The sequence below is a fragment of the Larus michahellis genome, chromosome 2 (genome assembly GCF_964199755.1).
Source record: "Larus michahellis chromosome 2, bLarMic1.1, whole genome shotgun sequence".
Lineage (NCBI taxonomy): Eukaryota > Metazoa > Chordata > Aves > Charadriiformes > Laridae > Larus > Larus michahellis.
The window spans coordinates 120,378,627-120,400,681 of NC_133897.1; the positions used below are offsets into that span (position 1 = coordinate 120,378,627).

General features: G+C 39.3%; 1 protein-coding gene across 1 annotated transcript in view; it reads right to left on the reverse strand.

Moving 5' to 3' along the window:
• Positions 1-22,055, reverse strand: part of CDH2 (cadherin 2) — a 119,674-nt gene that overhangs the window by 14,258 nt on the left and 83,361 nt on the right. The window contains exons 6-14 of the mRNA XM_074576893.1: positions 21,037-21,181; positions 19,825-19,997; positions 15,184-15,321; positions 14,639-14,824; positions 12,137-12,393; positions 10,504-10,646; positions 9,031-9,264; positions 8,473-8,706; positions 6,211-6,350 (exon numbers count right to left, since the gene is read on the reverse strand). Coding sequence (XP_074432994.1) covers positions 6,211-6,350; positions 8,473-8,706; positions 9,031-9,264; positions 10,504-10,646; positions 12,137-12,393; positions 14,639-14,824; positions 15,184-15,321; positions 19,825-19,997; positions 21,037-21,181 — 1,650 coding nt within the window. The remainder of the gene's footprint in view (positions 1-6,210; positions 6,351-8,472; positions 8,707-9,030; positions 9,265-10,503; positions 10,647-12,136; positions 12,394-14,638; positions 14,825-15,183; positions 15,322-19,824; positions 19,998-21,036; positions 21,182-22,055) is intronic.

A 22,055-nucleotide genomic window follows, 5' to 3' on the forward strand; every position in this document is an offset into this window, starting at 1 on the left:
AAGTTTGCATCGCACCCATCCCCTTTACAGGATGATGCCTTAGTGTAAATCCAGTTTTATTGCTGGCTGAAGAGAACAGAGCAAACTATAACTTTGGATAAAATACACGTCCTGCTTTGCCTTTGTGTTCCAAAACCAATTACTGTCTACTCCAACAGAGAAATGGGATGGGGGAGCAAGGGAAGAAACATTTTACACAGCTGAATGTTCCCACCTGCCAAGGTCTTTTAAAAACAAAGAAAAAGGAAGTGAAACCCAATCCTGCTATATCTTACTATTTTACCCCCAAACCCACCAAGCATCACCCTAAAAAACTAGTGAGAAATTTTCACACAAAAAAGCAAAAAGCTCCAACCCACCCTAAATCTTACATCCACTGAAATAATGGGACTCCAAAGAAAGCAAAGCACAGAGGACTGACTAGATGTAGGCTGCAGGTGGGGTGCTAGTTAAAATGCCTGCACTAACAGTTGCTCTTTATTTGCCACTCACATTTTTTATTACTTTCTGCCATATTGCTTTTCCCATTTGTTTTTATTATAGATGCATCTGGAGCATTACAAGTTAGTAGATAACCAAGAAGCTAGCTTATCTCTTTTAATAATAAAAAAGGTGAAAGTTAAACTCCAGCTGCAGATAAAACACAATAACAGGCGTAGGTTCTAGATAGGATAAAATAAAACACAAAACAATTTTGTAATGGAATTATGGAAACATTACTTTTCGTATGTTGAGATAAAGATTCACCAAGGAATGACAGTAATTCCTCCACAGGAGCACTGCATGAGTCACTCATTCAAAAAAATGAAGTTAATGTCTTAGTAAGCAAACACAATCCCCAAAATAACTACCTTGTAATTATAATGTTTTATATTGCTAGAGATATCTTAGCAACAGTTATTCCATTCATTCTCATTAAAAATTCTAAACATAAAATAGGTTCCAAACTTAATGCAATGCAAAATAAAGGTTAGAGGGCGAGAGTAAGTGATCTGAATAACACTCAGATAGGGTGGCGAAAATAAACTATACTCAAATGGATTTATAAAGTTCATTGAGTAGGTAAGGTCTGTTGTCATGTTTACAACAGAGGTTATGACAAGATCCAGCATACAAGACCAATGTAATTTTAAGATGCACGCATACAAAGTTATGACAGTAAGAAAAAAAAAATCAAACAAAAAATCCAAAGGTTTACTCAATTTGTTTTTATCAGTGACACACAAATGCTGGAATAAAGCTACCCTTTCATTGAAGGAGCAGTTTCTGTTTAGAATTTATAACCTATCATATAAAAATAAACCATTATGGTTTTATTTGTAATGCTATTATTACCTTTAAATTAAATGCTCTTTTCTTTCTCTATATAAATGTAATAAAACACGACAAAAAGCAAGCTACTGACTAATGTCTGAATACACACGTAAGAAAAGTTGATGTAGGACAGAACAAACAGAATCCTTACGAAGAATAATACTTTGAATAATCGTAAAATCATTGCATTAGAAACTTGTGCTGAAGAGATTTGAGGGCAAGATTAAAATACAGGTTCAAAAGAGCTGATCAATACTATCAAAGCATACCATGCACTTGCTTGGGCAACTTGCTTCAACTGGACCATCTGCATGGGGGGCAAGTACTACTGAAATTCAGAAAATACTATAGAAATGGGCTCAAAGGAGATAAGAGGATCATCTTGTGCAATGAGATGTATACAAAAGCAATTAAATGGAAAAAAATGTATCACAGTTATCAAGCTGACATATGCTGCACGTATCCCAGTCGAGCACCCACTGCCTCGATGTAAATCACACGAATGGCCTCAGATATGCGACGAAAATGAAATTAGTGATGCTTATGGGTTGTGATCTGCTATGTGTGTGACCTATGCTGCAGACATGTGCTAAGTGCTTTAACACTCAGCCAACGTGAGGTTTTGGTACTTAGAATTGACAGTACTGTTACAAGCTGAGAGCACATTACGTCAGGGGAGAATATTTGTCATTTGTATCTCACACCTCCCGTTTGCTAAACAGCTACAAACTCTAGATCATACGGTCCATTAATAATCAAGACAGTCACTATCAGCTTCATAATTTGTACCTAAATTAGGCACATCTACCTCAGAATATAGCAAACCGTAGTTTGTGTTGTGTTGTGTCGTGTGTGTATTCCCCCACCCCCAATTGCTGGGTTAAACATTCAGATGGAATTTAAAAAAAAACTAAATCCAAAACAAATTAAATAATCCCACAACACTTTTCCCCTCCCCAAACCCATAACCAAACCAGTCTCACTGACTTCTGTGGTGGAATGATGCTGACTCAAAGCCTCTCACGGCCCAGCTCCTGTAAGCCGGGTGGCCAGACTGTTAAAACTAGACAATATTGAAGAAAATCCTGAGAATAATCACAGACCTTCTATCTGGAATACCTCTGCCCCCTCTCCTTCCTCCCTTATCCCCAAATTCTGCTAGCACAGTGATCTTTGCGGATACCAGGAAAAAATGTTTCTGCCTGAGATGACAGGAGTGCTGTACAGCTTTCACAGCCAGTTTTTCAGACCAAATTTCTGACAAACAGAAGTTTAAGTGAAAAAAGTCCAGAATATTTCCAGTGTTGACAACACTCTTCAGTAGGGAGCAGGATGACTTCAGTTATGACCCACAGCTCAAGAGCATCTCTGGCTTAGGGAATTAAAAGCATTTTTCTCAACTGCTGTGGAGATCACACGACCCCGCGTACATCATGCCAGGCTAGAGGAAGACTATGAATCATTCAGGAACGTCTATTTATTTTACAAGCATTCAGTCTGTCAGAGTGAATGAAGCAGGCCAAGATGGCCTCAGATGGGATTAACAGAAGACCTTCACGATGGAATAAACTGCTCTTTTATGACAGACTTCACATAATAATTCCTTGGAAATGCTAGCACAGGAGAAAAACAAACAAACAAAAAAGAAAACCAAGCAGGAATTCCACCTTGTTGTTGACAGTTGCTATGACTCAGAGGAACTATCTGGAATTTGGAAATCATCAAGTTTGTTGCGGGAGACATTACTCTGATAACATGAACAAAGAGTTTGAAAGGAACATGCCAAGCATGCTTTAGGAGTTTCTGGGTCTGCCATGACAGCTAAGAAACCCAACTGCACAGCTTCCAAATAAATAAACCCTCTTGAATAAGTAAATTACTCCAAGAGCAAACCCACAAGTCTAAAAGTAGCTTGGTTCAGGATGCAGAGAGTCCTAAGTTCTATCACTCATCTTCAAGCCCTACCAGCCGAAGTCAAATCACCTAAAGATCTGGGATAAACAAGAAAAATATGAGGCCACACAGAGTAATTTTTCAAGTATTCATCAAGAAAAACAGGCAATTATAAGAAGGCGTAAGTAATTTGCTTGCTATAAACAGAAATAAGTAATTTTAAAAGGTACAGATTATGCAAGTATCTGAAGCTTTTAAAATGTTTTCGCAGAGATTCCAGGAAGCTTTCAGCATTCCCTTTTTTTTTTTTGCTGCAATAGATGCACCCTGGGTTGGATGGTTCTGTTTCTGGGTCACCTTGTGCACTGCCTTCTACTGAAGGTGCTTGTTCAATCAATCCTGAGAGTTTGGGGGAAAGTGCACCATGAAAAGTTAATATTGACATTGAGCACTTTCTTCTGTCATTTGCTGATGACTTGTGGATGCAAGGCTGACGTGAAATATTTTTTCTTGATTTTAATAGAACAGTGGCAGTTTTACCCTATGAGGCCTCATTCTGAAAATAGATTTTTGATGGCAGTCTCATACTTTTTTAGAACACTTCAACTTTGACACTTTAATGCTTTAACTTTGATAAAAACACAGAGATCTTCATGGCCAATGCCTTTTACCCACAATGTTCTGCACACAGGTTTGCTTGTGCAGTACTTCGCTAAGCCACGGTTTGCAGAAATGAGATTACTACTTGTAGGGAACTTGTTGGGACGTTTCAAAAGCTTATCATTCCAAGTTCTTAAATCTCACATAAAATGCGTGCAAGACCAAATAAAACCTGATCAAGTAAAATCCTCCCTCTTTCCCCTAGGCACAGGAGGTGAGGGGGACAAGGAGGGAACCAAGAACAAATGAACCTAGGAATTATTATCATCCAGTTAAGCACAGGCAGAGAATAGACTATACAAAACGTCAAACCAAAATAAAGTAAAATAATCTCCCTGAAACGCAAGACAGAACTTATTTCCATCATCCACTGTAATCAGAAATCTAAGTGCCTATGCGAAAAATTTGTGCTCGCTATTCAGCCATTCTGGACAGGAACAAATTCCTAACTTTGGAGCTGTGGGAGATTCTACCCCCTTTTTTGCCTAAAACTCTTGTGGTCTAAAACCACTCTAAAGTGGTCTAAAACTCTTGCTACGGAAGTGGTTATAAAAGCTTGCTATACTTTGTACAAGCTTTTCTTTTCTTTTCCTGCAATGTTTTTTACATCTGGAGTGTATAAAGGCATTTTAGACCCTCAGACACTATGGTCTACTGCTCAATGGATCAGGAATGGGACCGGTGTACCTGAACTATGTGGCTGGCAGCTAAAATAATTAATTTGCAACTGTGGCCTTAAAATTTGTCTTTAGAAAGCAAGCAGAGGTTTTGTGGCTAAAAATCATTCAATTTTCTATAAGCCCTTAAACCTCTCCGTGTCTAGCTGCTTCCTCTGCTCACTGCGAGAGGCAATGATCCTAATTTCACATTTCTTACCACTTTACTGCTACTCCCCCCAGTTTTTCCTTTCATTGTGTGCACTGCGTGATTCACTGCTGGTGAAAGGCTACATTTACGGATGGTTTACATCCTGCTCATCTCTATGGCATGCACACAATGCTACCTCCTGCCGCACTACCCTGACTATACCTCTCTCAGAGACAGCACTTTGACTGGAGAGGAGCACAGTACAAGATCTTAGGAGGAACAGCTGAAGGAGCTGGGGTTGTTTAGGCTGGAAAAAAGGAGGTTCAGGGGAGATCTTATCGCTCTCTACAACTACCTGAAAGGACGTTGTAGCAAGGTGGGGGTTGGTCTCTTCTCCCAGGTAACAAGTGATAGGACAAGACAAAATGGCCTCAAGTTGTGCCAGGGGAGGTTTAGACTGGATATTAGGAAAAAATTCTACACTGGAAGGGTTATCAAGCATTGTAAGAGGCTGCCCAGGGAGGTGGTGGAATCATCATCACTGGAGGTATTTTAAAAGACAGGTAGACAAACAAGCAGAGGGAAGATATAAATGTCTGTGCCAGTGAAGGGAGACACTTTTCAGGTAACTCAAGTGCCAGATCACTGTGACTGGGGATATGTGGAAGAATTACACTTAATTTTTCAAGGCTTTTTACTGGAAAATTTCTTAGACCCTATTATATGCACTGCTCCATTTGTAATTATTACACTTACTTCTACCACTAATAATGTGCATAAATCTACTGTTTTGTCATGTTCATAAAGCACTTAATAAGCCTCATCTGAAGGAAGGTAATCACACTGCTTGGAAATTCACTAACTCGGAGACAGAGGGGAAAAAGAAGCTATTCTTAGCATATATACACATCACTCCTAGTCCTCTGACATATCAGCAGTAGTTCAACCAGAGGTGATGTGGGAGTAAATGCATATGGCACCTGCCTGGAATGGTATTTGAATAAACACAGATGTGCCCTGACAGCTACTTGAAACATAAATACTTTCCAAGCTGAAATCCCAGTAGTGGCCGATCTGTCAATAGCCAACATTACTGTACATCTAGAAAAGCATTCACCCACCACTAAAATGGTCATATTTGGAATAGACTATATTAGGCACTCTGCACTGGTGATTCTGTACAACAGGATCTCAGACAAGGAATGAAGAATGTTTACAGACTGCAATGAGAGTGGATGTTAATTTTCATTTAAAGGTAACAGCCTTAGTTGCAATATAGTCAGAATGCTGTGACTGTAAGCAGACAAGATACTGGTTTTACATCTCATCCAAAAGGCAAGCAATTGGTATCTCTGGAACTGCAAAAAACAACATGATAAAGCGATGTTATATTTCAGGTTTTTAAAACATTAATTACTGCCTGCAGTATTTAACACAAAAATTAGCTACCTATCATAATGTGTCAATGGAAACAAAACAGATACATTGTAGAGTGAAATACAAATCTCTATGTAAAAACCATTAACCATTCCTCACCTGATCTTCTTCTCCACCACCTTCTTCATCGTATTTCAGAATGTTGTCCCTCACATCATCTTCTGGATCAATCAAGAGCTGCTTTGCCTGACGCTCTTTATCACGGCGTTTCATCCATACCACGAACATTAAAACTAAAACTACATGGCAAAAAGGGAAGACACAAAACCACATCTTAATTCTGACATTACATCCATGGAAAATTGTACAAATTTAATACCAAGATTTAAAAAAGAAAAAAAGAAAAAAGCCAAGAAAGTTGGCTTTGACTGTTCTGGATGAGGTTGTTTTTCTAAACAATAAAAAAAAAAATGTATAGAAGGCAGCTTAAGCAAGAGAAGTTTCAACTCAGGTTACTATAGGCAATTTGATTTGGAAATCAATCACGTTTCAAGGTCATAAGTCACAAACGGATTCCACATCTGCAAAATAAACTTGTCATGAAAATAAGTAAGGAAGACCAAGCTTCATAAACCACTGCATTCAGAAGGGAATCTCTCCAGTACTGGCAAGAATTCTAAAAGATTATATTATTTATATTTTTTCCTGCTATGTCTCAATAATATATATTAATTTATATAGTTTAAGTTAAATTCTGATGTTTGAACATCACCGAGCTTAGGCTGATTTGGTGTACAACTCAGCGGTCCATGAGAACAGGCCATACTGTTGCCGAAGTTTAGATTTATGTTTAGAAGCCAGAGGAATCAAGGTCAAGGAAAACGCAGTGGCATTTAGGCTATGTATTTTTAATCTTTAACCTCAACAATTTCAAGTTATAGTGTTAAACTGTTTGCTTGTTTACAAACTAAAGCTGTTAAAGAAAACCGAATGAGAAACAAACCAGAATAAATGTGAGTAAATTAATTTCTAATACAATAGGCATGCTTCCAATTACAACCACCTTCACGGAAAGAAATTCCAATGTATCTAGAATCATAGAACGGTTTGGGTCGGAAAAAACCTTAAAGATCGTCTAGTTCCAACCCCCCTGCCCATGGGCAGGGACACCTCCCACTAGACCAGGTTGCTCCAAGTCCCATCCAGCCTGGCCTTGAACACCTTCAGGGATGGGGCATACACAACCTTCTCTGGGCAAGCCGTCTCCCCACCCTGACAGTAAAGAATTTCTTCCTAAAATCTAATCTAAATCTACCCCTCTTTCAGTTTAAAACCGTTACCCCCAGTCCTATTGCTACACTCCCTAATAGAAAGTCCCTCCCCATCTTTCCTGTAGGCCCCCTATAAGTACTGGAAGGCTGCTATAAGGTCTCCCTGGAGCCTTCTCTTCTCCGGGCTGAACAACCCCAGTTGTCTCAGCCTGTCTTGTCAGAATGTCAATATGTAAAGACTATCTTAAAAGATTTGATAGTTTCAATAAGGTTCTGCTAATTGAATACCTAACATTTTAAGAGTATCTTGTATTGGGAAAATAATTGTACTGCACTTGTGTACAGCCACGGGCTTAACCAGGCTCAAATACTTTTAAAATTTTACTTTATTTTGTTTTTTAAAAATTACTCCTTTCCGTCATTGGCATTGGACTGTTGCACAGTATACTTTGAACAGGTTAATCCTTCCTTGTGTTCCACCACAATCAGAAATCCGTTAACCATAATATGTAGGAGAGCTAGCATCTAATTTACTACATTGGACAGACACTTAGTCATGATGTTTGGTCATTTCCCTTATTAAATGCACTTAACACAAAACCAAAATACTAGTACAGCTTTAGGCAGTACTTAAACACACCCGTCTCTGTTCCTGCACAGCTGTCTGCTCGTCAGGCCTTATATGAAGGGCTGTGATGTATTACTTTCCAAACTCATCGAATAGCCTACTTACAATTAATCTGAAGCACAACAGTAGTAACACTGGAGCCCTCCTTAAAAGCACTGTTACCCGCTGTGGATGGCATCAAACCACTAGAGGTCTGCAGGATAATCACATCTTCAACCTGGTCGCTCACTGATGTAACGTAATAAGTGCCCAGGGGCACAGATGGACCATCTCTTTCACAAACCCACTGTGGGGCTTGACTGCCATGCAAGTGCTAGTTATGATCTGCCTCACAGACTCCTAATCCTTTACCTTCAGCAAGTTTTCATACTTGTCCAAGACATTAAACTAAGCAGCAACAACTCTTGGACTTTAGTCTTCAATCATTCCTCTGTCTTTGTCAAGGTACATGGAAGTAGAACATAAGATGGCACTCACAAAGCAAGAATAGAAGACTTAGGATTAAGAGATGTATCTACTCACTGAGCAAGATGATGATACAAAGCAGAATTGCAATGATGGCACCAGTGCCCAGCCCTGCCCCAACGATCCGGTCAACATCAGTGCAGTCTCCATTTATGTCACATTGGCAAACTTTCACTTTCAGCACAGAAGTGCTAGACGCATGTGGATTTCCAGAATCCGTAATTACTATGGGCACATCGTAGATACCAGCCTCCAAGAACCTGATCCTTAAAGAGAGCTGGGCATGATCACCTGTGTGGAAAAATAAGGCACTTGTTAACAAGTAATGTACTGCTTATGTGGGTTTAAAACATTATTGGCAAAAATGGCTCATCTTTGGGCTCTGTGTTAATTTATTGTTCAGCCCACTACATGACACTCGGGACAACAGACTTCTTTCTTACTGTGAACATCTTTTCTTAAAATTTCTTATTCTTTGGGCAACTTACACTAAGGTGCTTTCCTATTCATATTAGCCAAATTCATATATGTTGTGAAGTAACACCAAAGTAAAATACAGAAAAGCATATGCAATAGTTTCTTCAAAACGATTAAGATTTCTGTAACGTTGATTACCACTAATTCGAACAATGGTCCAATTCCTCTTAATACTAGCAGGTGTGTCAGGCAGCTCAAAGGCAAACGGGCCCGCATTTGGATCTATGTCGGGGTCTACAGCAGTGATGTTAATAGCGTTAGGCTGCAGTGTTTCACAAGTTGTGGCTTCTTTTGGATTCACTTGTGGGGCATTATCATTGATGTCCAGCAGGTATATCTGAAGCGTGCCCGTTCCGCTCATCGGGGGAATTCCTTAAAGAAAAGAAAAACGTATTGAGCTTGTTTCCAATTGGAAAGTTACTTAAATTAAGCTACACCAACACTTTTCTATTACCACGTACATATGTTCACCTCAGTTTTGTGATTCTGTCTTTACCAAGCCAATCTAACACTGTCACTGCTCCTGGTAACACACACATTCTTATATAATCTATCCTCAGAAAAAAACTGTCCTACTCAGCAAAATTCAGCAAATAACTGCAGATCCAGACATCAGGGACTCAGCCGCTTTACTGACCAGACAGCTAGTTCCTCTCCAGAGACAGTCCACATCAAATGCTTCAAAGAAAAAGGTGAAAAATTCGAATAGTTTATCCTCTGGAGAAATTATTTTGTAACTTTTAAGACTAACCATCACCCTTTACCACAAGTGTGCTATTTAAATTCTTTCTAATACTGACTTCCAGCACGCTACTTCTAGACGTTCTTGCTATCCATATATAATGTGTGATGCTTTCGTAAACCTTGGTGAAGTCACACATTTATGTGAACATGTGGCACTGAATTTCTCAGTATAATTAGCAATCGTTCTCATTCCACCCCTACGCCCCATAATCTTCCATTTAATTTTTTTTCCTCCAGAACAGAGCCAAAAGGATAGAAATAGTTGATCTAGGTTTGCTATCCTGTATCAGTTTGCAAAATTTTACCATTTGTCTTCTCCCCATGATAAATAGCCCAAGTGTTTAAGTTTTCCCCTCTAATGCGAGAACGTTCCTAGCTGCACCTGCCCGTCTTTCTGGTATCAGCTATGAACAGTACGGCACTCCAGCTGAATTCAAAGGACTCATTTCTGAGCAGAGACTGTTAATTGTCATTAACAAACTGACATTGAAAAGACACGGTTTTTGTTTTCCTCTACGCTGCTCTAACCTGAATGTGGAAAAATACAATATGGCTCCCTCAACACGTTACTCCCCATAAAGCCCACTGATGCTGCTCATTCACTCAGCCTACTGCACTCCTCTGCAGGGTTTTTCAGTTTTCTGTAAACTCAACTAACGTAACTAAGCCAGTGCCTTTCTCCAAACTCACAGAATTAATTTTCAGCCCACTTCCCGAGTAGTGGGAAATATACAAAGTCTGATACTAATACAGACTTCCAACTGGATGTATTCTAAGCACATCTTGCTCTCTGTCCCAGTAAAACTGAATGCCATTCAACCACACAGAAGAAAGCTTTTTGAATAAATATACAATGTTGTTACATACCATTATCAGAAGCAAGAAACGTTGCATTATACATATTATTTTGCACATATATTGACTCTCTGTCCAGAACAGCTGTAGTAGTTATTTGTCCATTAACAGGGTCAATTTTCAGCCAGTTTGCAGGATCTGAAAGTTTTGAGTACCTGTGTAATTGATCACAAGATGCATTATTTATCTGCCAACATAAATACTGACAAAGGCAATATTAGTATTTTAATTTGTATTCTGAACACATTTGTGGAATTTGGAGACAATACTTCACAAATTTCCATTTATTAAGTCTTGTTGCTAAAATTCTTGAAAGCACTTATTTAAAACAGTCCTACATTTAGATTCTTGAAGTGCTCTGCCATATAAATTATCGTGTATGATTGTAAATCTTACAATTACCATAACCTATATAACATGCATATTCAGATCCAATTACAGTATTTACTTAAGGATCTTTCGTGCTTGTTCTGTAGCTAGAGTTGTTCATACTAACTTTTATCTTATCAGAGCACTGCGAACAGGAGAGATGTAACAATGAATAAAGAGTGTTAGAGTAGCACTAACTCGCATTATTCTAGTGCTTCCAATATCACTTAATTTTTTAGAGATCATGGTTTTACTGCATGTTCCTCATCTTAATTTGAAACAGGAGTATCTTTCAAAACCATCCTTCCATCTGATAAATTGACCTTTGATCTGTGCAAGCTATCTTAGGTCATTAAAAATGCATATATCCTTAAGTCCTCATGCTATCATGTCTACAATGTTATGTCCAGAAATGAGCAAAATAATCAGCAACAGCTAACCAAAATTAAGACAAAATAAAATTTTAAGAACCTTGATTTTGGAAGGAAAGACAGCGAGTAAGTTTTGGAATTTCCTCCACATGAACTAAAAAAGTTGTTGGATAAGCTAGGAACCTAAATCCTGGTCCAAGGCTAGTCGCTGCGCCTTAGCTTTGCGGTTAATGACCATGTTTTAAACAAGGTATGTGAATGCGTGCTTTTAAGATTTCCATGTTTCATCCTCTTCACTTTTCTAATTTAGCATAGTTTTAAGACATTAGGCAAATTATGATTAAATTATGATCATAGCTATCAGTACAAGAGTTCACAGATGGACAACAGCAGCACTTTGCATGGCTGGAGAATAAATGAGAAGAAAGCCCTTCAGATTTGATCAGCAATTTGTGGATTGCTGCCATGTCAAAATTATTGGTTAATTTAAATTGCAAATAATCTTAATTCACACTAGCATGTGTCTGCTCTGACTGAATTTGCTGGGATGCCTCGTATAGAATCATAGAATCATTTAGGTTGGGAAAGACCCTTGGGATCATCGAGTCCAACCATCAAATATATGCATAATGTATACACATGCATAACTTCATTCTACCTTGATGTAGTAGGACTTAGCATTAGAAGATGACCTAGTTTACAGATCTATGAATGCCGGTCAAGTCACCCTCTCTACAGCCAAAAATCTCTTTAGAGAAAGCTGCACAAACACTACAGGAGGTATTAGTATAGCTGTGTGCTATGGTAAATGCAGCCATTTTGTAAGCAGTCTCTGCTCCCCACCCACTCTAGAACATGGATATTGCATTCCAGTTGTTAAATAACTGCAAAATGTTAATATAGACCTTAGAGAGGTTTGCTGCATGTAACGATCTGGGTCCTGAGCAGTGAAAGTAGTCAACATGCTACCAGCAAGCAGCCCTTCTTCTTGACGTACAAGCTTAGGGTTTGGAACAAAATATGGGCTCTCATTCACATCAATGACCGTAATGGACACGGTTGCTGTTGACTGGGGAGGATGCTGAATCCCCTTAGCCAAAGGCACTTGATTTTCCGCAGCTACGGTAAGTACAAACATCCTGTTGGTCTCGAAGTCAATAGGCTGGGAAAAGCAAAGAGCAGAAAGTGTTGACATCTACTTACGATAGCGAAGAGCATACAATAACATTTTTACTTTAAAGCACATTTTTAAATATTACTTGCACTGCTTTTCTCAAAAATGAGCACAGAGCCTAAAGAGAATGCAATCAATGTAACACCTCAACAGGAGACTGGGTTGGGGTTTTGCTTAGCAGCAGCAGTTCTGAAGTCAAAACAGCTAGAAATCTTGTCATTCTTTGGCTTAACTTACTCTGGTACTGCCGTTAGTGGTAACTGAGGGAACAAGTAATTTAATCAGAAAATGATATAGAAACTCCCAGCTGTGTGCCAGGCACTCGCGTGAGCAGATGCACCTCCTGAGGAGCTCTCCTGGGGAGAGAAACCTGCCTCTCTCTGTTATGACAAAGGTTTCCTTCAAACAAGTTCATGACCATACCTAGCCCCACAGATCAGGGATTCCTATGTGCTTAACATTTCACTAGAAAGACTCTTTGTAGTCCCGGCTAATCCTACTGCTGCTATACCACAGTCCAGACAACCTTCGGTTTGGGGTCTTCCTCACTGAGCCAGAAGTCCAATTTAAGGAGTAAAACCAGTTTGAGGCTAGAGTTCCTCTGCCGTGCTGCATAGGGGTGAGGCATTCCCCGACACCTGATTCACCTTAGTACTATGCACTGTACAACTCGTACTGATTCTAGACTTAAGGGAAGCCTGTACTTTACAGGGGCAGTTGGCACGTAACAGTATGAAGTCAGTGACAAGAGACAATCCAATCTTCATTACAGGTTGACAGATCAACTCATTGCACTGCCAATAAAAACTGTAGGGAGGCTTCCAACTCTTCCCATGTCTGGGTGCTTAAAGGAGTGCTGCTGGCCAGACTGCAGAACTGCCATTTATCACCTCAGCCTGATTTTCCTATGCTGTTTAAGAGAGTCTGATTTCAGATGGTATGCATGGCTACGAACAGGCCCATCATTCCCTTGTATTTGTAGGAAAAAGTTCTTTTTCCAGCGAGGCTCCCACATGCTGCTACTCTGCTGTTAAACCTGGGCAGGTGTAGCAAAGCACTGAGGTACTCAGGCAGTAGAAGGGATAGAATTTGTTAAAAATAAATTTGTAAGTGAACGAAGCCATATCAAACAGGTTAGGGATCTGGAATCTTAGGCTTGCTTCTCTTTGTAATACTTTAGTTTAATCTGTGCATTTTTTAAATTCACTTTTCCAGATGGTTCTGGTTTGATACCATTCCTAGATCTGAAAAAGATGCTTATGTGCCTAATTGCAAAGCACAGACACTCACATAATTCTTGCTGGAAGACTGCAATATAACAATTGGTACCTCTGGGGAAATGCAGTTATAAAACAGAGACAGTTCTTAAAAAAAATACCTAGTGTGAATTACCACTATAGCTGTACAAAAACTGTATCTTTTCCTCACCTAGATACTGAGAAGATAAAAAAAATAAAAATAAAAGGAAGGGGGGGAGAGAGAATGTTTTAATTTCCAAATGGGAACACTGGCATCTCACACTTGACTTCGTAAGTGGATCAGCCAAAACCAGACAGGCCAACTCAGAGATGAGACACTTATCAGAGGGCCGCGAGGAAAGGTGGCTACTTGCCTGGCAGGTTTAATTATAGAACCACATTGTTATTATCACTTGAAATAAGTCACCCCTCAACACAGAGCTTTGTTGGCTAGAGAATGAAGATAAGACAGGTTATTCCATAAAAGGTATTTAAGTGAGGTTTTAAAAATAGCCAGTCTTTAAAAGCCTCTTGTAGAAGTAGCCTCCCACCTATCACTTTTTCCTCTCTGATTGTCCCTTGACTGCCTATATCTGTTCCTTTAATGGGAACATGTTGACAAAAAACCTGCAGATAACAAGCGTGAGTACTAATGGAGGCCAGGAGTTAGGAAGCTGTTTCTTTACACTAGCAACAAACACTAAGCAAATGCTTTTTCACAGACTAATTCCTATCTTTTGGCAAATAGAGCTTCAAAATCTGTCATTTTCAACAACCTCATCTTATTTTTTAAAACTGATCAGTTGGAATGCTACTGATAGCGTAAGCAAGAAAATGCTCCAAGAGATGGATGGCTTACTTCTGCAAGACAGACAGTGCCCATCCATTTAACTTTCCAGACTTGTGCTGGCCTCAGGAATTCACATTTCCCCCCCGCAACGTTCTCCCACTTCTTCCATCTCTGCTTAATTCTCTGAAGCACAAGCATCTCTTACCTTCACAACTGTCACCAGCCCATCGTTGCTATTGGGATCAGTCAGGATGGTGAATCGACCTGTCGGGTCTCCTCCAGTCATTCGGTACATTGCATTCCATGCAGGCGTGTGGGGCTGATCTTTATCCGTTACCGTCAGATTCGCTACGATCACATCCACCCTGTTTTCTGGTACTTCCCCGTAGAACTGCAAAAATAAGAAAACATTTTTCCTCGGCTGCAGAAGCACACAAGAACCACGCCATACTGAGCATTCAGCAATGTTAGGGAGCGCATCTCTCTCCACTGGAGCTCTCACAATTTAGCTAACGAAGTTTACCTGAGGCCACTCAGAAAACTGATGGTTTGATTACCTTGTCAGCTTTTGCCTTTTGGCCTAAGCAGAGTACCGTAACTAAGGGATATGTATTCTGGACGTACTTCAATTCTGCCTGTCAGTACACTATTTAGTAAGTAATAAATATTTACTCTCTGTGAATGTAACGAGAAAAGCGGGGAATGGTTATAAATACGCACATCCTTCAGTTACTCCCACCCTGTACTTACAGTCATGGCGGTGAACTCTGGAGGATTGTCATTGACATCTGTGACAGTGATGACAGCAGTTGCTGTGTTTGAAAGACCATATGTTGGGTTTCCTTCCATGTCCGTAGCTTGAATTATTAATGTATATTGTTGTACTTTCTAAAACACAAAATGACATCAACATAAGTTTTAGACAAAACTAACATTACCTTAGGACAGCAGGTGTTTCCGAAATTGCACTTTGCTAAGCAATGGAGCCTATCACACTGTTTCTTCTAGTTAGCATCACCCGAAACGACAGGAGCAGAATTTGTGCCACAGGAGTGCAGCACCAGGCTGCACCTTGCTACAGTGAACTACTGCTTGATTTCCTTCAAATATCACTGAGACGAGGACAGGCCGCCTGCTTCCTACTCTCAAAAATGGAAACCACTTTATACAGTTAATGCTGCTCTCACAGATTTAAAAATGCTTTTCAAATGGGGAAAAGCACAAGAGTGCAGTTTACACTAAAACAGGCTAAGTCCTCAAAAGCATTTAAGAGAACTGAGCCAAGGCAGGTTCGTTGGCCAAACGGCCACAACTGCCAAGGTTTTGTTTCAGCCGAGCCCAAGTATAAAACTGCTGTTGCAACTTCTTGCGATCGTTATGGAAACCGAAGATGTCAAGGCTAACGGAGATGAGTGGGGGCACTGGGAGAAAGGGGGAGGGAGCAACCGCACGGGTTATTTCCATAAATGTTAAACACCCCGTCTGAGGATGGCCATCTCCTCCTCCTCTCGTCGCTGTGTGTGCCAGTGGTAGCGGCTCCGCTCTCCCGGCAGGGCTGGAGCGGGGCCAGGGCTCCCCCCAGCACAAGGAAGAACTGACCACAAACTGGCTCGCTCTTCAAAACAAAGTTGATGCGATTGTGTTAAGAAAAAAAAAAACAAAACAAAAACAAAACAAACGACCAGGTAGAAAGATGATTTTTTTTTTTTTGTGTAGAGTTGCTGAGAAGTTGATTTTAACTCATCGACGGTTTCCACCGTGAAATGCAAATATTGTGTGTGCTTTTCCATTTACCAGTTCAGTTTCAAATCTGGCATTTCCCAGCTCAAAGATAGCTAGGTGTTAGCATTCAGTTCTTTCCAAAAGGAAACGTACAAACATAAGAAGCTGCTATTACTTTGAAATACCACTTTCATGAATGGTTTACTAACGTTGGCAAAAAACCCTCTGGCAAAACAAAGAAAATCACAGTTTTTTCTACTCGGTACCTTATCTTCTCCCACTACTTAAAGACTGGGCTGTGAGACAGATGACTTCCTCATGGAAACTCTTTACAAAAAGGGACTATGGGTATCCATACAAAAAATCCGCAAAGACAATTCCACTGATAATGTCTAACTTTCTTCCAAATTTTGGCCAGACACAACGACAAACATTAGAGATCTAATGGTTATGCACACTTCCAAGCAGCAAATATGAGCCACTGAATAAAACAAGTTTTTAAAAAAAGCTGTATGAATCTTTATCTCCCACTGAGGATAATTTATGCTCATGTCCTCTTTCACAAAGGAACCCTTACAAACACACCTCAAATCTGTACTACTGCATATGCACCCCACAGTTCTTTAAAAAAGCAAGACTAATATTATTTATACAGAAATGCAATATATATGTTTAATAATGCATAAGTATGTATACAAATTCTGGCTTGGAAAACATACTCGCACAGTGACCTTCAAAAGGCTTCAGTAAACATCCTGAAGGTTTCCTTCATGACACCAACAAGAGCAACAGTCACAAGGGAATCAAAGAAATACTTTTACCACTTTCATCCATGAAAAAAAAATAAATATATATATACCACTTTACTTATCGCGAAGCAATAAAATCTAGAGCAGTATTGAAGCAAATCTTGCAGCCAGATGATTCTACGTTATTGAAACAGCAGGTGCTTCTGATTCATCTGGGTCTTAACACATTGATCCCAAGAAGCAAATTTCATTAAGGAAACTCCATTATTATTACACGGAGACTCCACTTCCGTACAATCTTCTTATTTATTTCCAACAGAAACAGCACACTAGAAGTGCCCCAAAAGACAGCATATATGTGGTTTTGTTTGTTTTCCCTCCCTTCCAGCACTCAAACACAGAAGATCAACTGCTGGGAATGAAATTTCAGAAATCGACAAGGGCACAACTTTCCAAGCATGGGGGAACTGAGGGAGGTGGCTCTCCTCTTTTAACTGCAGGTTGAGAAGGAGCCAGGAATAAGCCGTGTCAGCAGCCTGCACAGAGGCTTTGCAGCAACACATCCGAAAACGAACTGGCAGCTTCAAGACAGAACGCAGACCTCATCAGCTCACATCTTTCCATTTCAACACAAGCCAAATAAAAGAGCACTTCACTGAATTAACCTCACGTGAGGCAGGAATGTCAGTGTGTAAATTTAAGTACCCTGCCTGACTTCTTCGGCACCTCCAGCACTAAGGCAGATGTTTTAATGCTGAAGTGAATTCCACAGCAATAGCAGAAGAAATGAGAACAGCTGGATCTCATGAAAGAGCATCATTTGGGACAGCAAGTGAAAGACTTCTTCTGCCTTTAGCTGAGTCCCCTACTCAAGCAACTCTCCTCCTGTGCACATTAGCACAGATAATGCATTGTGTATGTTGACCTAAAATACTAGCAGATGAGGAATGCCATCAGAGGAACTACTTTTTTTTTTTTTAATGCCTACAACACATATGCTCCCGCAAATCATGGGTCACGCAACTTAAGAATTTAAAATCCTGTCTACTATTTTATGAGCCTAACTAGAGCTTTAGAAAGAGAGTCAGGCTTAAGAGAAAAGGGCAGAATGGCTGAAGTGGGTAGCCCAGTTAAGGTTCCTGGGCAACAAGGAAACTTGGGCAACAAGGAAAACTTGTGCAACGAGGCACTCCCCAGGCCACAGTCAAGAGACCTGCTCAATTCCGATCTGGCTTTCTAGGCTCCTGGTCATTTTAATTTAATTGACATCCATGAAATGACTCAGGAAATGAAGGAAGCAGAGCAATGGCTTGGGAAGGAAACCATTTTATCTCTTATTAGTCTAATTTAATATTTGAATGATTTAACATTAATCATTAATACTCAACATGTGCAAGAAATGTTTATAAATACTCATTTGGGTATCAGCACAGTGATCCATCAGGAAAACTGATGGTAAATGACAAGGCTTTTCCAACTGTTAATGCGAGGGCCTAAGCTCCACAGACAGCCGGTTTCTTCCAAGCTAAATCACTCCAGTACAGCTAGTCACTGAGTAATAAAACTCAGAGTTATCGCTATGTCCTTCTGAAAGTTCACCTGTCAAAGATGACCAGGGGATTTTAAAAACAAGGGCAAAGCTGCCCATCATTCTTTTAATTTAATAGGGCAGTACAGTGAAGTTCAGGGTTTTCCTCTCCTCAAATCCATCCTCTTCAAAACCAACTTAAATAGAATTAACATTAATAAAATTTTAAAACTTAATTACAATATCTAACAGTCTGTTTAGCTTTTCAAATCTCCTGATTGCCCCTTTCAAACTGAAATGCATCAGAATATTAACAGCCGACGCAGAGCATCAGAAATATTTTTGTTCTCCATTTTACATAAGTATAAGCGAACAGCTAAAAGCTGAACAGCAAATCCAGTTTAAAAAAGCTTCAGATTTAATGAGCTCAAATGAGGTTAGTAAAACAGAAGTTGAAAAAACATGTGTTGAAATAAGATTTGTTTGGATTTTATAGTTTGTTTATAAAATAATGTTTATCTCTTCTTAAGTTTTCAAGTGGTTCAAAAGCACAGCTAGTCCATGTGACAGATCTGGAGTTGGGAGGGAAATATTTTTATTCCCACCTCACAGATGGGTGAACCAGAGCAGAGGATCTGGCATCTTTCTTCTCCGGTGGTGGGCAACGGTGAAGAACTGTCTAGACAGAACAGGACTTGCCCAGCATGTAGCAGGGAATTATTGACAGTCAGAGATTATTTTTTTTATTTTTTTTTTTAAAGTGTTTGAATGTGTGTCCAGGCCTTGAGACAAGTCTCTATCTACACAGTTTGTATTACTGAGTGGTTTATTTCTTAGACACATGCTTTCAAATTTTAAAATTGGTAAGATTTTTCCTGGTTTATTTTAATAAGTAAAATTCAGATCAGAGAATTACTGATCTGAAATTAGCAACACGGCATCCAGAAGATTTCAAATATTTGCCACCTCTCTGTGAGGAGCAAGGAAGAGGACAGAGGGAAGACAGAAGCTCTCCTGGAGCTTCCAAAATAAATAAAACATATAGTCAATTCCATTTTCCATCTACTCCTTGCCTATGGAGCTCATCAAGAGGAAAGGCTTGTAGCCGAGGAGCACCTCACATCTCAGCACCCAGGCTGAGCACCTGAGATCCTTATCTGCATCGCTCTGTGTGTGCCTGTTCCTTAAAAACAAACAGGCTTTTGAGACAAGATCCTTTCCACGACCCCATGGAAACAAGAGTGACATATACAGAACACACGGGTCCAGTTTTTTTCCAGGGAGAAAGTACAGACCAGGGAGGGAGAGAAGAATTCATAAATTACTAGCAAAAAACGTGCTTCTTCACAATATTAAGTACAAGCCAGCCTATGGGATTGAGACCTGCCGTACCTCTCTGTCAAGCCCAGCTGCTACGGTGATAATGTCACCAGTCTCGTTGTTGATTGTAAACATGTTTGGAGAGGGGCTGCTCGGTGCCTGTGACAAGATTCTGTATCTCAGCATCCCATTCTGTGCATTGGGATCATCAGCATCGATGGCTGTAACGGTCATCACGTAGGTTCCTAGCAGCAAGATAAATAATTGATGTTATATAAACAGTTTACTCAGATTACACAAGATCACTTACAAGCAATGGTCAAAGAATGTATTTCTTTTGGTAAACTCCAAACATTCCTTCCCTTACTTAAAACAAACTGGTTAAACCCAAGACTCACCAACAGAGTAATTAAAATACATAAGAGGAGATAAAAATACTTCGTGTTTATAAAATATCAGATTTGCTTAGAACTGAAGAAGCTCCATAAACAATGAAATCCTACAATTCTGCCACAAATAACATTTCTGTAACAAAAGAGCTCCTTACGTTTAGCTAAAAATGTTATTAATTGGGCCAAAGGAAATATAATTAATTTTCAGAATTGGTGCACATACTGATAATGATTGAAAATCAGTGTAAATAATACTCTTTTAAAGGTCTTTGAGATGCATGTTCTTTTCATCTCAAATGCCAAGTCAACACTGCAAAGTGAGAAAATACGTTTCTTGGGCTAACCTTTCTGAAGAATTCATTTTGCACTACTGACAAATTAAGAAAGTGGTTTCAGCCACAGTGCAAACTTTAGTCTGAGCCAATTAGAATTTTAATGAAATGTGAACAACGTTTAGGGTTTTCTCGACAATTCAAATGAAACTGTTTGATTTCAAATCCCAGTATTTCCAAAGCCTCTGAGATTCAGAACTAGAACTGGATCTGCTGGTATTTCAGAAGTCTCTAATACCCTGAGCTGTCAACTAAATGAACGTCAATGGCTATCATGAACATAACTGTAAGAACTGCGACACTATAAATAGGATTTTCCAAAACAGGAACCTAAAAGTCATATTCTTAAAGACTGCTCTGTTTTAGTTTATGTACATAATACTTTCTTCTTTGGGAAATTAATCCTAGCGTACTAAAAACTGAATTAAAAATAACATGAAATAATAAGAGATTTTGCTCATCACACTAGTAAGACACCTCTGAAAGTGTTACAAGGTCTGAAGCCACCCTATTCATCACCTTCACCGTTACTGCACAGACTTTGAAAGCCCACGTATTACCTGGCTTCGATCCTTCAGGGACTGTCCCATTCCAAACCTGGTGTAAGAATTCAGGTCTGTTGTCATTCATATCAATGACATTAATAACAATGTCAATAGGATTTTCCACCTGGTTTCCATTTACATCCACTGCGTGCGCTCTCAGCTGCAAACATCATTAAAAATATTAGAATTTGCACAACATACAGGCACAAATAGATACAATAACGTTGGCAGGAAGTTTCAGACCAGATATTTTTAGCTCAATGTATTTTGTTATCCTCCACTGCTTCCTCATATCGACAACATTTGAGTTTTCAGGTTGCTCATGGAACTACTGTTCAGACTTCTAAATTATTCTAAATTGCAGATTTACTTCGATTTATTGAAAATGATTTCGAATCATGTAATTTCGATTAATACCAGTGCCTACTGTCATATATAAATCTGATTTTAGTAATGACGATTAGAAAGCATACTCTAGAAATATGCAGATTTATAGCAACCAGATAGAACCTTATTAATAATCTATAGGGAAGGAACACTGGCATCATTTTCAAAAATTCTTTACTGATATTATAGATATTGAATAGACATGAATGCATAGGAAAAGTTTATAGAACAGACTTGTGCTACCTGGAACACCAAGGTAAGGTTTGTGATAAATCACTGTCAGTAAACACACGGAAATTCCAGACTAAAATTAAGGTATTGTTTATGGACTGAGTTTCAAAGATACTGAGACACTTAGATTTAATGCCCTCATTGTCAAAAAGGACTGAGTAACTACCTTTGACAGCCAGGTTTACCTAAATCACCTTAAATTGGACAGCCACAAAAAAAGGAACACAGTATTTTCTGAAAGTTTAAACCTAGGTATCCAGGCCAGAACCAGACAATTGCTAGGCAAAAGAGCAACTTTTTCCTGTCGTCACTCCTGCTGATGCCCATTATATATATTTTTATATATATGTGTGTGTGCGTGTACACACACACATATGTATGTTTTGGCTACAAACTTGTTAGAAAGGAACAAGAGG